The sequence below is a fragment of the Rutilus rutilus genome, assembly GCF_951802725.1.
Source record: "Rutilus rutilus genome assembly, chromosome: 1".
NCBI classification, from domain to species: Eukaryota; Metazoa; Chordata; class Actinopteri; order Cypriniformes; family Leuciscidae; genus Rutilus; species Rutilus rutilus.
In genome coordinates, this window is record NC_140209.1 from 10,745,893 (window position 1) to 10,762,884 (window position 16,992).

A 16,992-nucleotide genomic window follows, 5' to 3' on the forward strand; every position below is an offset into this window, starting at 1 on the left:
TGCCGAACGATGGAATCGCCTATGATCACAGCATCGCGTTCTGTTTCGCGAAGAGGGGAGAAGCGGTTTTGGGTGGATATCTCGAAAACCGGGAGGGGCGGAGAGAGTCTTGGTCTAGACCTGACTCGCGTCTTCCGCTGCGGAACCATCCAGGCTTCGTGATGGCGTGTTGGAGCCGGAGTGAACGAGACCATGGCTGATCACGACCTCGACGCTCGGGACCGATGCTGAGTAACGCACGGAGTAGACGAGGTCGGAGTCAGCGGGTTAGTAACGTTAATCACTGATTTGTGTGCATCGGCGCGTGATGTTTCAAGAGCTAGACGCCGGTCCCTCAGCTCGGCTTGTCTCACTAAAAGGTCGTGGATCTGTTTCTCAACAGCTTCCAGCTCAGACTGAAGTGCCTGAAGTTCAAATGTGTCTTCACCTGCACCAAAAGGTAGACTACTTACATCTGATATATTCTCCATTTTAACAGATGGACAGTAACGTTAAGTTAGCAACGACGCTACCAGTGATGCTATCAATATTAATACTAATTTATGGCTGAAGTCTTGGATATAATCCGTCTTTTTAGTGGTACGGGTGTAGAGTAGATGCACGATAGGCGAAAATTTTTTTGTTTGTAAGCGAGTGTGGAGAAGACGCGTTCAGCCGTGATCCAAGGGAGTAACCTATAAGAGTATCCGGCATTGGATCACTAATAGGCTTGAGACGCGTCTGCTCAACAGTCCGCGTTGTAACTATGAGGTTTGAGCAGTAGTGCTTCTCAGTGAGGAAAAGGTAGAAAATGATCGTTGTAAGTGAGTTTAAAGAGAAAATCAAGAATTTTAAATCAAATCGATGGAGCTCCAAAGACAACAACGCGTTCAGACGCGACGCATGCGCATTCAGATCACACTCACACTGCAGTCTATACACTATTGTTAGTGTATTGTTAAACTATAGTGGGTAACAAAAAAATCCTCTAATTTTCCCTCATGTATTAATATGGATTTTACTAGCATATTTGATAAAGAGCAAATGCTTAATTATTTTAACAAGAATTTTATTGACTCTGGGTCTTTATTTGAGTCACAAAATCTTTTACGCTCAAATTATGATTTTGTTATTGCATAAACTTGTTTTAAAAAGGAGGAGTTCACTTTTGAACATATCAAGAGTTTGGATGTCCATAAAGCCCTTAAATCGCTTGATATAAATAAATCACCAGGCCCTGATTGTGTGGAAACTATACATTTGAAATTAGCAGCTGATATTATTTCGACCCCTTTAACTTATCTTTTTAATCTTTCACTAGACACTGGTGTTATTCCGGAAATTTGGAAATCAGCTTTTGTTGTTCCCTTATTAAAAGGGGGAGTTCCCACTATATTAGATAATTATAGGTCAATCTCAAAGCTTTTATTTTGAATTAGACAACCTAGATACGAAGGCAACAACCCCAGAATAGTTTTCTAAATAATTAGGTAATAGTGCATTTTCCTTCTAATGGACAGAGAGGGCCAGGCTACTCTGTTATACAATATACAAGTTAAAGTTAAAGGTTTACAATCTGATAAGAAATGTGAACTTATTTTTTGACATACCTTTGGAACAACTGAATCAAGGCCAGTTTGTTTTGTGAGTGTTTAGATTGATAATGTAGAAAAAGTGACAAAATGTTATGCAACTGAGATGAAGGGAACAATGTTTATTAACTAAAGTTGACTGGGGTCGTATAGGCCCTTATATCATGAACACAATGAGGCAGTGAAAGGGGCAGGTCAAATCTTGCCTATAGGGCAGCAAATTAGCCAGGGCCGGCCCTGTGTCATTCAGTGCAAAGTCCTGTAACATATACAATATAAAAGCACATGGAATTCAAAAGAGAATCACAGATAAGACAGAACTTTTTCTTGGTGAGTATGGCTCTTATGCTTCACATGTTTGGGTAGACATAGGTAAGAAAATAGATAGTACTCATTTTTATAAAAAATACTTAATTTGAGACAAATTTGTTTGTTCATTACCATTTACAGGTCTGTGCCAGAAATGTAAAAATAATAAAACACTAGTCTAACTTACATATTTATACCAAAATATAACTTAGCCTACTCTTTATTTTTTGGACCAATTTTTATTTTAGGTTCATCTGCATTTCTTGTACAATGACTAGTTGGTAACACTTAAGTATGGGGAACATTCACTATTGACTACGACTTTTGCCACTATAAACTCCTAATGTACTGCTTATTAATAGTTAGTAAGGTAGTTTTTGCAGCCTTTAAAGGGATAGTTCTCCCAAAAATGAAAATTCTGTCATCATTTACTCACCCTCAAGTTGTTCCAAACCTGTATGACTTTCTTTCTTCTGCTGAACACAAAATAAGGTATTTTGAAGAAAGTCAGTAACCAAACGACTGATGGACCCCATTGACTTCAATAGTAGGAAAAGAAAATACTATGGAAGTCAATGGGGACCAGCAACTGTTTAATTACCAACCTTCTTTAAAATAATCTTTTGTGTTCAGAAGAAGAAAGGAAATCATACAGGTTTGGAACAACTTGAGGAAGAGTAAATGATAACAGAATTTTCATTTTTGGGTGAACTATCCCTTTAAGTGTAGGTATTGGGTAAAATTAAGGGGGTTGTAGAAAAAGGTCATTAAAGGGGGGGTGAAATGCTCATTTCACTCAATCTCCGGTTAATATTGAGTACCTATAGAGCAGTATTGCATCCTTCATATCTCCAAAAAGTCTTTAGTTTTATTATATTTATAAAAGACAGATAGGCTGTACCGAGTCTTTCCGGAAAAAAACGAGCATCTGGAGGCGTGCCGTGTGGGCGAAGACGCGCTGATAGCAAACAACAACACACATTTGACATTGACACAGACATTTGACATTTGTTTTACTCACCGCCTGCAACCGCGAACCTTTATCATTGTGACTGCTCAATCCGCATTAGACGATCTGCAAATCCGTCGATCTGGGCTTTGTTTATAAAAAATTCATCGTCGAAATGCAGGGAACAAACAGTCTACACAACTCGTTTTTGCCCCGGAAAAACAATCTGCATCCACTGTTCCTAACGCTGGGTTCTTTGGGAAGCTGAACACGGTAAGCTTTAATCCCTCACATCCAAAAACACACTTTGGAGACACTATGCAGCGCTGCCTTTGATTTCCTGTTGAAGCGCGTTGATGTGCGCGGTCTCGCCCTCCTCTGGTCGACGTGTGCGCGGGCGAGCTTTTCCGGGAGAAATGCTCATATAAGGAGTTCCACTCTGGTCTACGTCATTAGATCCACGATCGAAAAAAATCTGCCGAAACTTGTACCAACCCGGAAGTAAGATTTTCGGCACAGAAATTCTCCGTTATTCGTCCAAAATATTTTTTTAAAACTTTGGCCATGTTAAGCATGAGAATCCATCTCTTTAACACTGTAAACAACTCTGAATACATGAAACACCATTGTACCCCCCCTTTAAAGGTGCCTTATGTAAAAATAAATAAATTCATACTCCACATTCCATACCAGATGGGGGCAGTATACCTCCAGAAAGTGAGTTGGTCTACTCTAGAGTATGAATATCTTCAAGCTACTCCCCTTCACCTTTACCAGTGAATATGTTCATATTCGTTTTGTTCATATTACATTTTTATTGTTAGTTTGAATTACATTAATTTGACAGACAGCATTCGCTGATGTTGACCAAGCTAGCGCCAACATAACCAGAGCTTCCAACTCTCACGCATTCACCGTGAGACACACGCAAACACTTTTCACACGCTCTCACCCCACACATCAATTTTCTCACGCACAGAAAAATCGCGAAGCAAAGAGGACACGGAGACCGACAGACTAGACAGAGCAGGTTAGTTATGATATAAAAAAATCTCAGCTCTCAGATTCTGTCAATTAAATACCGTTTTGGCGCTTGTAAATGTTACACGACAGATCCCTAGCGCATGTGAACCGATCATCTCTACTAGCTAATAGTAAAAAAATCACGAACACTGAAAGATACAGTAACGTTAGGCTACAACTTACCAAAATGTATTCCTCATACATAATATCGACCAATCAGTGTTTTTTATCATCGTGAAGAGGTCAATAACACAGCTGGAGAACAATTATGTCAGATTTACCTCAGGAAAGCCATTTAATAAACATAATATAGGTCACGTAGTTGGCAAGAAAAAAAGAGCAATAGAGATTGTGCTATGTGTACTATATTACAATACTGTATTTATGAACGTTATATACGTTTATCGAACAGCCTTCGATACATTTCTATGTTATAACTTCCCGAAAATCTACACAAACATATAAAACAAACTTCTAACGAAATACTAACAGCATCTTACTTACCAATCCAAACGAAATGTTGCAAGTTCGAAGTCAAACCTCATTTTTTTCATGTCCATTAGTTGTCTCCAGCGATGGAAAGCAGTGCCAATGTTTACTCTGGTTCTGTTCCTTTTTTATCATATTTTATTTGAATGTAGTAGTGGGCAGTAGGCTACTTTCCACACGATTGACATCAGGTTCAAGTACGCCCACAAGCCGTGCGAGTTATTCGTGTATTGCATGTTTGGCTGGTGGTTATGTTGCCGGCATACCGCCTCCCATGGCCGAAACTGGTATTACGACACCTGTCGGGCCGTGGCTATTAATGCTAATGCTAATTGAGGTTGATATCTCTGCAGCACTATAACCTGACATTTTTTTAATGACATCATCGCCCTTATTTCTTCTCATTCTTTTGATGCATGTAGCTCATTTTTTGTATATTTTTACCTCAATTTTTACATAAGGCACCTTTAAGACTAACAGTGGTGGATAAAGTACGTGAAAGCCCCACTTGAGTAAAAGTATAGATATCTTATGAGAAAATGACTTTGGTAGAAGTTAAAGTCACTGTTTAGAATATCATTTGAGAAAAATGTAGTATGAGATGAGATATTTGAAATGAGAATGAGATATTTATTGAAGTATGAAAAGTATTTTTTGGTTGAGCCACTGTAGCCACTTGGACTATTTTAACGATGTCTTTACTAACTTTCTGGGCCGTCAAGTTTCAATTACAATAGAAGCCTATGAAGGAGTGATCCAGCTCTCAGATTTAATCAAAAAATATCTTAATTTGTGTTCCGAAGACGAACATTAGGGTGAGTAATTACTGACAGAATTTTTATTTTTGAGTGAACTAACCCTTTAAGTATTGAAAGTAAAAGTACAAGTAAATGCAAAATACAAAAAGCTACAAGATTGTGTTCTTGCATTTTAACTTTGTTACTTCCATCTTGTTTTCTTTGAATGGCTAAATGTTTATTGTGAGTTTTAAATATAAAACATATTGCTCTGTGACTGAGGTCTGTCTGTATAAACTCTGCATATATGAAAATCGCTGATGATGTATGATGTCTGCGCAAACAGGGTTTGTAAAAATAATACGTTGACAGGCAGTTAGGACATCATATTATTTCATTCGGACCAAATATAAAGATTGGATGAACATTTTATGGTGTTAGGCCTTCTTTAGACGGTATATATTTATACAAATAAATTTAGACTGTTTAATAAGATTTTTATAAGATTTACATCAGCTCAGAGCGCGACTCGACATTCAAAGCCAACCAGAAACCGGAAACTCAATCAGATACCAGTTGCCGATTGGTTTAATGACAAAACTATCCTTTATCTCTTCGTCACAACATGCATATTTCAATATTTACTCATCATCAGTTAGTTATCAATCATATTTCTTACCGTAAATCATTAATTGAACACATTATGACTGATTACAGAGCAACAACAGAGTGACAAAACACTCACCGGAGTTCTTCGAAATAAAAGTATAAAAAGATGTTTCTTCCCCCCGGATTTCACTTGAAAAGAACTTAAAAACTGTAACTTCACACTCTATTACTCTCTTTTATAATAATTACACTCTGAATCGTTTTCGTTTTTTTTTTTCTCTGCTCTCTTTCTCGTTTTGCAAAAAATGGCGTTTCTTTTCAGCTATTTTAACTCATCACTGAGAAGCGCCCTCTAGTGGACAACAGCAGTCACTACACTTTTTTTCAAATTAAGAGTCTGTTTACTTCCTACATTTAAAGGGGTTACACAATGCAGATGGCTTGCCTATCGGCAGAGAAGGTCCCGGACACGAGTGTTGACATGATTCTGCACAGTTTAGATTGGTGAAACCCATAATAAATGGATGAAACAGAATATACTCAACTTGCTCATTTAAAATTAGCCCTTAGTCCCTGTGAGCAGCAAGACTTCAATGCGGCTTTACTGACATCTAGAGGAACTACTGACTTGAACTATAGTGTCTTTAGGATATTTGCTAAAGTTCTTTAAAACTGCTCATAATATAAAATGGATAAAACAATTATACAAAAACAAACATTACTTACCGCCGTCATCTTGAACCTCTACAGGCAAACAACTACAGCAACATTATATGTCCATAGGAATCTAAATATAGTTTAATTGTCTAATAACGACATTCATTGCAAAAAATGAAGAGAAAGAAAGAAAAACACCCACCAGCAATATTTAATGTTTCCAGTGTCAGACTGTATTCATATTTATCTATATTGACATTTATGTATAGATTTAAAATCTTCACGGCTCAATGTAAAGTATTTAGCAGTATCGGTTCCAGTGTATTTTAACAATGTAAAGTAACGTTAGTTACGTATGTAACTGTGGTCATGTGAGTAGTGGATGACCGCCAGGGCGGTGCTTCGTAGTGGATGTTCTCTTTGCAGTTGCTGCAGATTGAGTGTTTTATATAAAAAAAATGTCACCTTGTGATACCTAACCATGTTATAATATGCCATGTCACACAAAAGACTTCCTCAGGTTCCTCGTAATTTTAATTGGCTCAATTGAATGAAAACGATAGATATACAGTTCAGCTCCAAAGTGTTTAAGCACCTTGCAGTATCTACAAAATGTTAATAATCATAAAAGGAATGATGATTAAGGTTAAATGATTTGAGAGAGACAAAGAGGATTTACCATCTCCAACCCCAGCACTTAGTCTTTTATTTTAGTAGAAAATAAAGAACAAACAAAAATAGTCATATAGTCTCAGGAGGGGGTTATGCCAACACAACAAACAAAAACCCAATTCGTTCTATGGTTACTTAGAACTTACCTGCTCAATAAAGGGAAATTAAATAAATGAACAGGGAACTTCCCTATCTCCCTAACGAAATCAAAAACAGGAGAAAACTAAACAAAAGTTGGCACCCACCTCCCATTTTTTTTTAAAGGAGTAATTTGGTTCAATAGTACAAGTTTCTTAAAATTTAATGTTGGGTGGCACACAGCACACCACTCATATTAATCACACAAGTTCAATTTCCAAAGTCAATAACACTAACAACTGGGTCTGGGGCAGAATAAAGCAATCATCTCCACACAATACACTCAATTCAGTCTCTCTCCTCTTCTCAATGGGCACTGAAGATTTATTCCACTTAAGGATGTTCCTGTAGTCACCACGGTTGACACAGCAATGCTGCAGCCCTCTTCCTTTGGTTTGTTACCTGTAAAATATATGATGACTAGGGGGATCTGTAAATGCACAGGTGGGAATTTATTACTTGAAAATGGAAAAGAAGGATAGTGACTTGATAGCAGTGTTTTAGCTTGATCAGGGTGTGCTGGCTGGGCAACAATTCATGAGAAACCTTGTAACATCACCTCATCAATACGGGTCTATGATTCCACACAGCTTGCTCTGTATCTCCAATAACAAATATGAACTGATCCTGCCAAATGAATGTATAACTTTAGATAAACACAAAAATTACATAATACAAACACATATAGTAACTGAACAGCTCACTCTTCAAATGCAATAAGAAAAGAAACAAATTCATAAGAAGCATTATTTCTAGAGGTGGGTGAAATATTTGATATTACTGGTAGTTATAATACTGATTAAATGGATTAAATTAGATCGGAATTTCATTCAGGAAATGTAAATTTAAGTAAGTAATTTAGTTAGTTTACAATTATTTAAAAGGTATACACGCCACCATCGGCCGGAGTGACTGCGGTCACGCCCACTGAGTGGCAAAAAGACTAAACAGCAGTATTGGTTTTCAGCGTAAATGGCGTGAAAAACACACAAAACATACACTGTAAAAAAAAATTCCTAACTGTGTTCCTCGACGCTTCTGTCTCCAGCTCTGGTCTCTTCAGCCCGGCAGTGAAGAGATTTTCAGAAAGGTACACTGAAGCGCAGAAGTCGTCCCAAACCATGCGATACTTCCTGCCCAAGCTCTCTAGCTCCGCATCGAGTAGGCCCCTTCTCCACAGCCAGCAAAGCCAGCGAAGCAGGTCTCTCAGCCCCGCCCTGTGGCTGACACCCACCACCTCTCACGGCCAGCTAAGCGTTACCCGTTGCCCCGGCGCCAGGGCCCCTGACCCAGCATTGTGTTGGACCCTAGGCCTCCGAAGACCTCCTAGCAACAGGGGTAAAGAGAGAGGGCTCGAGTCTCGTGCTAGCCAGACCACCCTCGAAGAAACCCACTATAATTCCCGCAGCTCCCTGTTCAGCTCAGGTGGCTGGGGAATTTTATATTGTAGAAACTGGGCCCGCTGCACTGCGCGCTCCCCTACAAACAAACACTATTTTTACAGCGACCCAAATAAAGCACAGAAAGAGTATGTTTCAAGCACACAACACACAGGTTCCCGGTCCCCCTTCACTAGCTGGCCCCTTCCCAGTTGTCAATCTGACTTTGCCCAAGGCGAAAGCTTCTCCAGTCAGTCCAACACTAAGTATGTGGACAAATCACAATATAAGGGTATTAGGTCCCCCTGTGTTAGGCAGCCCATCCCCGAGTATGTGTCAATACTAGCCGCAAAGGCCTTGGCCTGTGTCGAGTTGGGTTATATACACAATAAAACGAGGCTACTCACTTCAATTCGCTTGCAGACCCCCAAAGTTTCAGGCGGTAGTTGAGACTTCGGTGAGAAGCAGCGTGTGTCATGTGCTTCACTCCGAAATACAAAATCTGTTAGCAAAAGGGGCAATAGAATTAATCCCTCCTGCGCTAAAAAATTCAGGGTTTTACAGTCACTATTTTCTAGAACCAAAAAAAGACGGCGGCATCACACCCATATTAGACCTAAGGCATCTGAACAGAACCCTCATGAGATGGCCATTCAGAATGACTTCCTCGTGCAAGTTTGCCTGGGGGATTGGTTCTTTACTGTGGATCTGAAAGACGCGTACTTTCACATCCAGATAGCCCCCCATCACTGGCCATTCTTGAGATTCGCCTTCGAGGGGCAGGCTTATCAATACACAGTTCTGCCATTCGGTCTGTCCCTAGCACCCCGGACATTTACGAAGTGCATGGACGCGGCGCTTTCTCCCCTGAGGCTTCAGGGGATGCGTGTGTTGAATTATCTTGACGACTGGCTTGTTCTGGCGCAGTCAAAGACCGAACTTTTGACACACAGAGCTTCGATCCTCAGCCATTTGGAATGCCTGGGGCTCAAGATCAATTTATCCAAGAGCAAACTGAACCCCAGCCAGAGTGTAATCTTTCTGGGCACAGTTATCAACTTGTCAAGGACACTTGGCTCAATGTAGTGTTGACATAGGGGAGACCACACTGAACTTAATGTTTAGTTAAAATGCTGGTTTATTAACGAATGATTTACAAAAGTCAGTAAGTGGGAAGCCAACCAAAAATGTGGTGCATATCAGTATTATGTAAGTGTAAAGCAAAATGGAGAATGGGCCAGGAACGCCGACCGACGCCCGCCTCTCGTCGTCAGGCTAGAGTAGCAGAAAGAGAGAGACAGCTGACTGGAAAGCAGTGATTTTAAAGACTCTCTCATCAGCTCACCAATTAGCACGGCACGACCCACCGCAACAGCTCCACCTATAAGTGACACAGAACAGCAGCAGTAGGCAATGCAGGCTTAATTACCCACGCAGGGCCAAGCCAGGGAGAGAGACACCCAGCACTGCATAGCCGGGCGTGACATCACTCCCCACCAAAAGACAGAGGCCCACGTTAGTAGGACTCTGGATTCATAATTAAACACTCCCAATCCCCAAAGTAACAAAGCAAATATTAAACTAAACTCAATCACACTGGAATACCCATACACACATTCAATCGTGCACATTCACTCATTTATCTGTGTGGACACAACTGTTATACCCATAACCAACACTGACCACTCTCACCCCAAATCTCCAACGTATCTTACCACCCAGCAAAATCCTGGTACCTTGGATAGCTATTTAAGGGAGGACAGAGACGAGACGGTCAGTCACTAAGCGCAGCTCCACCCCGAATCAGAACTACCCACGTGCACTGAATGTGCAGGGGTAGTGAGAGAGGAAAAACTTCTGCAGATTTAGGCATGTTTGGCTTGCCATATTGGCACCAAAATGCTTCCATACTGCAAAAAAATTTCACACGCATCTAGGCACTTTAGACCCAGGAAGTGTGGCTGTCAAGTCTGAATCTTCAGCACGAGAACACACCATTACAGTAGGAATTCAGCATAATTTTCAGAGTATAACAGCCCTCTCTCCGATGAAGCGATCGACATCTGTCCTCCCCTGGGGCCCCGAATGAAATGCTTGGTCCCTCATGAGAAGGACCAAAATCCCATTCAAAGCCTCGACGGCACACGGCACGCTGAGCGGCTCAAGCCTTTACGAGAAAGGGGAGACGAACAACGTGCCAACGTGGTCATGCACTCATGAGAGAACATGAACCACCCATGAACGCAGTCTCAACACACTGATTAGGCATGTGAAACAGTGATCATGGCCGTCAACCAGGCATGCAAGACAGTGAACGTGGCCATCGCCTCGATGACACACGGCACGCTGAGCGTTCAAGCCCTCAGGCAGGACGAACAACGTGCCGACGTGGTCATGCTCTCATGTAGAGAGCACAAACCACCCACGAACACAGTCTCAGCATGTTTGCGATGCGCTAGAGGAGTAAGTGGTTCGTGCACGCTGAGCGGCTTGAGCCTTTAAAAAGGGGAGACGAACAACTTGCCGACGTGGTCATGCACTCCTGAGAGAACATGAACCACCCACGAACGCAGCTTCAACACACTGATTAGGCATGTGAAACAATGAACTTGGCCGTCTTATGAGTACAGGAAACGATCGCATCCAGAAACACACGAGTGAAACGTCATCCTGAAAAGGACGCGATCTTCACTCGTGTTGCTCTTTCAGGAAAAAGGTACTCTCTTTATTGTGCTGAAGCACACAGGGACCCAACGCGGCAACACAGCGGGGAAACTGCAAGCCCGCTGTGCGCACTCAACCGTTTACTGTGGAAACAGCTTTTGAATGAACAGTGTGTAGACGCAGCCGGCAGACAGGAAATCGCGCGGTCGCTGAAACGCCGTCACGCCAACACAGAAAGATCCCCTCCCGAAACAGCAGACTCGTAGAGCGTAAGATAGATACAATCTTAAAGCTCATTCACTCAGAGATGACACAACCGGTCGGCTCCGAAGCTAAAAGCACTATGCATGCGTTGCTTCCGCCTTTTCATAAAAAAAAGCTGGTAGGTGGGCTGCAGAATGCAAATCCTGCATGCCAAATTTCATTGGCTCGTTTTAATTCACTCGTAGGCAATTGGTCTCCCTATAGCGTGATCCCAATTCGTCAGGGAACTCCCCCGACGACACGTCGGAGTTCCCAGGACGAAAGGGAACAGTTATTTTAGAGGTATTTCCTGAATTTTCACAATCATAAACCTTCATTGTAAAAAGGAAATCATAAACAACTGGTCAAAACCTTAAAATTAAAGTAAAATAATCTAATTTAAATAAACGAAAAAAAAAACTGTTATTTCACAGGTATTTGCTGAATTATTATGATCAAATACCTTCATTGTAAAAAATCTTAAAAAAGGGTCAAAATGAGCCATGGCTGCTAATCAAAAACCATGAAATTAAATGTAAAATATGCTCATTTAAGTGCAAAAAAACTTAAACAGAAATTTGATGTCATCATGATTAAGATCAGTGTTTTTTCATATGTTTTTTTACATGACCATTGTAATATTGTGGCATCAGTTTTATAACAATCCCCCCCCCCCCCAAAAAAGTATATATTATACAGAAAATGTTTTGAGCTAGTTTATTTTTATTAGGAGTATAGAGACATGGTGACAGCAGCATGGTGCAATGGTGAGTAGTAGCAATAGACAGCAATGGTGAGTAGTAGTTCAGCATTGATCAGAATTATTTTTCATTGTCACCATTGTTGCGATTCATACGCTGATTCTTGATGTCTGAGTCTATATGATCATGTCAAAACATTTTCTGTATAATGATTTCATAAAATATATCACTTCATTTAAATTAGGATATTTTACTTCATTTTAACGTTTTTGTATGGCAGCCATTGTTGACAGTCATTGAAGGTTTTTTTTTTTTTTTTTTTTTCAGTGAATGTGTTTGATCAAATTAATTCAGGAAATAGCTGTAAAATAACAGTGTTTATAAAATAACAAGTTTTTGCACTTTATTAAAATTAGGATATTTTACTTCATTTTTACGGTTTTTGTTTAGCAGCCGTAGCTGACAGTCATTGACCGTTTTTTTAAGATTGAATTTTTTTACAGTGTAGGGTAACAGCCCTATAGTGTCTTATTATTCAAAATAATTGAATTTATTGATCAAATTTAGAAATTACAAATGAAAGATGAAGCATACATTTAATAAGACTAGACTAGGGGGTTCCCTGCAGATATTACAATATGCAGATTTAAATATATCATTGCCCCCCCACCGTCGATTTGACGTGTGTGTGTGTGTGTAATAAAACATTTCAGTTCAGTTAGAGAACGGACACTACAATTAAAACCAGAATAAATCGTGAGCTAAACGAGAGTCGCAGCAAAGATCAGCAACAGGAGTCAAATTTTGCTGAAAAGACGATGACAGAATATTTAGTGTAAAAGCGCATATTTAAGCGAATCTGTCGTACTGTTTTGTTGTTGTGTTTTCCATTAAGAATAATAGGCTATTGAACTCACAATTCAAGCAATCGGCCTCAAAATCGTGCTCATTTTCTGGGCCCTAACAAATAATAAAAATAACAAATAATCCTACGGAAAACAATAGGGCTCTGCGGCCTTTCAGGGTTTGGGCCCTAATAATAAGCGGAGCAGATCCAATAGTCCTCTCACCATTGGTGCTCGGGTCCTAATAAACAAGCAAACAATTCAGTCAAACATACAAGCAGCACTCTAGTACAGGATTTAAGTGAAATATAGCCTAAATATAGAGTTAATAAACTTAATTGTCCCTTAAAGGTGCAATGTGTGATATTTCTGAGGATCTATTGACAGAAATGCAATATAAGATCCATAACTATGTTTTCAGTGGTGTATAAAGACCTTACTTAATGAACCGTTATGTTTTTATTACCTTAGAATGAGTAATTTATATGTACATAACCGCGGCCACCCCTTCTATGAAGGTCGCCATATCGTGACGTCATGTTTCTACCGTAGCCGACAGCGAACAGACAGACGCGTTTCATCACTAACTTGAATGAGAAGCAGCAGAAAAAGACACGGCTTCCTACGTCGGCCACCGTAGCCTCTCATTCGAGTTTGAAATTTCAAGGACAGGCCGCGAATTATTGACCGATTGCAATTCGCAAATCTCACCACTAGATGCCGCTAAAAATCACACACTGCACCTTTAAGCAAAATCGATATGCTCAGGAACAAGTTATACATGAATAATACCAAAGATCAGCTGTTTGATATACCCCAAATTAATTATATCTCAAGTTGAACCACTATCCACATAAGAGGGAGGGATACTCTGGGTTCGGGCCAAATTCCCCCGGACAGCACGCCAAATACACATAATCTTTGCTCAGTTTAATATGATGTAAGTGTGAACTTGTGAAACGGCCTGGAGCTCAAATCTGAGAAACCGTATCTACAGTTTGTGGAATAGGCACTATGATTATATTAGTCACATATTTGAGGTCTAAATAGCTACATTCTTGCCTAAAAACTCTTAACTTCATTTCGTGACACAACAACAACAACTAACCCTATTTAAAAAATATATATATATATATATATATATATATATATATATGGATTTGCTCAACCGCCATGACAGTCGCAGCAAGCGGAGTGATACAAAGTCAAGTCAAGTCACCTTTATTTATAAAGTGCTTTTTACAATACAGATTGTTTCAAAGCAGCTTTACAGAGATAACAGGAAAATAATTCAACAGAGATTGTTTCTAGAAGAAAATAGCATCACAGTCCAGCTTAAGTTCAGTGCCGGTCAATTTTTTTAGTAAAAAAAATATTAATTTAGTTAATTTATATACTGTATATTGCCGCTCTGGAGAAAACCAGGCTGTCATCGTCCAGCTCAGTTCAGTTCTCATATAATGGTGTCAATGCAGGCAGATCAATAATATTGTTGATTATTAAATCTCCCCAACCTATCAACGGTTAGAGTGCTGTTACTGGGTGAATATCGCACAGCTGGAAAAGGTTTTCAGCCAATCAGATTCGAGACCCAAAAAGAACTGTTGTATAAAAAAAAGTAAATGTATTGAATCTGTTTATATGGAAATTACTTTTTCTATAAAATAGCACTTTTGTTTAGGAAGAAAATGAGAGATTTATTTCCAGGTTTTTATAATCACAATACAACAGATAAAATAATCAATGAACATTCCATACAGTATATACTGAACAAAAAACTCAATCCAATTCTCATTAAATCTGTTAGAGAACGGAATTAGAAATGAGTTGCCTTTGTTGTTCAATCAGATTAACTATGGCCCTTATTTTCTGTTTGCTATTGCTATTGCTGCTATTGCTGCTATTACTGATATTGCTGCTATTGTTGCCGCTGCTGCTGCTGCTTCTGCTACTGCTTCTGCTCCTGCTTCTACTGCTGCTGCTGCTGCTACTCCTACTGCTCCTGCTTCTGCTCCTGCTTCTACTGCTGCTGCTGCTGCTGCTGCTGCTGCTCCTACTACTGCTCCTGCTTCTGCTCCTGCTTCTACTGCTGCTGCTGCTGCTACTCCTACTGCTCCTGCTTCTGCTCCTGCTTCTACTGCTACTCCTACTGCTCCTGCTTCTGCTCCTGCTTCTACTGCTGATGCTGCTGCTGCTCCTACTACTGCTCCTGCTTCTGCTCCTGCTTCTACTGCTGCTGCTGCTGCTACTCCTACTGCTCCTGCTTCTGCTCCTGCTTCTACTGCTGCTGCTGCTGCTGCTCCTACTACTGCTCCTGCTTCTGCTCCTGCTTCTACTGCTACTCCTACTGCTCCTGCTCCTGCTTCTACTGCTGATGCTGCTGCTGCTCCTACTACTGCTCCTGCTTCTGCTCCTGCTTCTACTGCTGCTGCTGCTGCTCCTACTGCTTGTGCTCCTGCCCTTTCTCCTACCCTTTCTCCTACTGCTGCTGCCCCTACTACTACTGCCCCTCCTACTACCCCTCCTCCTATTACTTTTAGTGCTGTTTGCCCATAGTCTCTCAGTTTTTGTTTTAAAGCCTCTTGTTCAATCCTCCTTTGGGCCTCTTTAAATATGTCATTAGTGTAGTGCTGTCCTCCATTGATCCTCACCATTTCATCAATCTTCTTCAGCAGTTCTGTGACCTGAGAGCGATTACTCATGTCTTCATTGTTGAATGAGTGAAATCTGCCACCGCACTCATCAACAAGAGCCTTGAGATCATCACTTTCACTGATATATTCATCTAATGAAAGCCCCTTCAGATGATCAGTGTGAGTGAACAGAATGATGGTGTGATGAGAAGCTTTTTCTCCAAAGTTTTCCTGGATCCATTTCACTGTTTTCTTCTCTTCTTCTGTGAATCTCACACCCAGTCTGATGACCAGCAGAAACACATGAGGACCAGGAGAAGACATGTAGAAGCACTTCAGAATCTCTTTCTTCAGTTCTTCTTCACTCATTGACGTATCATATAGTCCTGGAGTGTCGATCACTGAGATGATTTTATCCTCCACTGCAGTCACATGTTTTTGACAGTGTCTAGTAGTAGAATTAGGGGAAATACCTTGATTAAACACAAAGTTGCCGATGATGGTGTTTCCTGCTGAACTCTTTCCTGATCCAGTTTTACCCAACAGCACAATCCTCAGATCTGTTAAAGAGAGAGGAATTTAAAATGTTGTTTACACTTTAAGAATTATAATAACTTAGCATTTTGTCTTTGCTCAATAGGGGCCCTTTACTCAAGATGATTTAAATGACTAAAGATAAGACAGAACAAGTATATAAAATAAGTTAATTAAAATTATTTTAATTTACCCCCTCAACAATTATTTTCTCATCAAAGAACCAGGGTTGCAATTGTTTAAAAAAACCTGGATATATTGTACGAGGTCAGCTAATTTTAAAAGTGTGATTTTGTTCACCATTAGGATAATTGATGGCCAGGTGTTGGTGGTTCTTTGCCTCAGTATCATGTTGTTGTTTTTGCCCCTCCAATCAATGCACACCGAGCCATAGATTATCACTTACATGTATATCATTTACTTATTTTACATAAAAATCTCTCATAATTAAAATAAATAAAACCACAAATGGCTAAATAATTACCCAATTTTCTGAGTGAACTTTCTCTAGCAATCTCCTGTATAAGTCCTTCCATCTCTTCCTGACTCTCCACCTGTTTCCTGAGATCTCCCTGGGGTGCTTCTCAATATCCCTCCTCGTCTCCTCTCTCCTCCGTCCTCCATCCTATGACCCGGAAACCGATCGAGCTCAGCCATCTTGAAGGACATCTCAATTCTCTAATTGCACCGCGAGGAGTCGAGGATCGAGGAGTGAGGAGGCTTCCTGAGGAGTCATGAGCGAGGATACACAGGTGGATCCTATGCGGAAGAGTTTTTATCGACTAAACGTGACGCACGTATAAATTCTCCTCCCCCTTCACATCGGCCACAATAATTTT

General features: G+C 40.3%; 2 protein-coding genes across 2 annotated transcripts in view; both read right to left on the minus strand.

The window, feature by feature from the left end:
• LOC311287301 (GTPase IMAP family member 8-like) overlaps positions 1–16,992 on the minus strand; it is a 446,844-nt gene that overhangs the window by 193,061 nt on the left and 236,791 nt on the right. The window lies entirely within an intron of this gene.
• On the minus strand, positions 14,355–16,775 carry LOC311287466 (uncharacterized protein). The gene is made up of 2 exons (XM_084404333.1): positions 16,638–16,775; positions 14,355–16,179 (listed from the first exon to the last, which is right to left on the minus strand). Exons 1-2 carry the CDS (start codon positions 16,687–16,689, stop codon positions 14,849–14,851), a joined length of 1,383 nt encoding a protein of 460 aa, XP_084260459.1. The 5' UTR covers positions 16,690–16,775; the 3' UTR covers positions 14,355–14,848.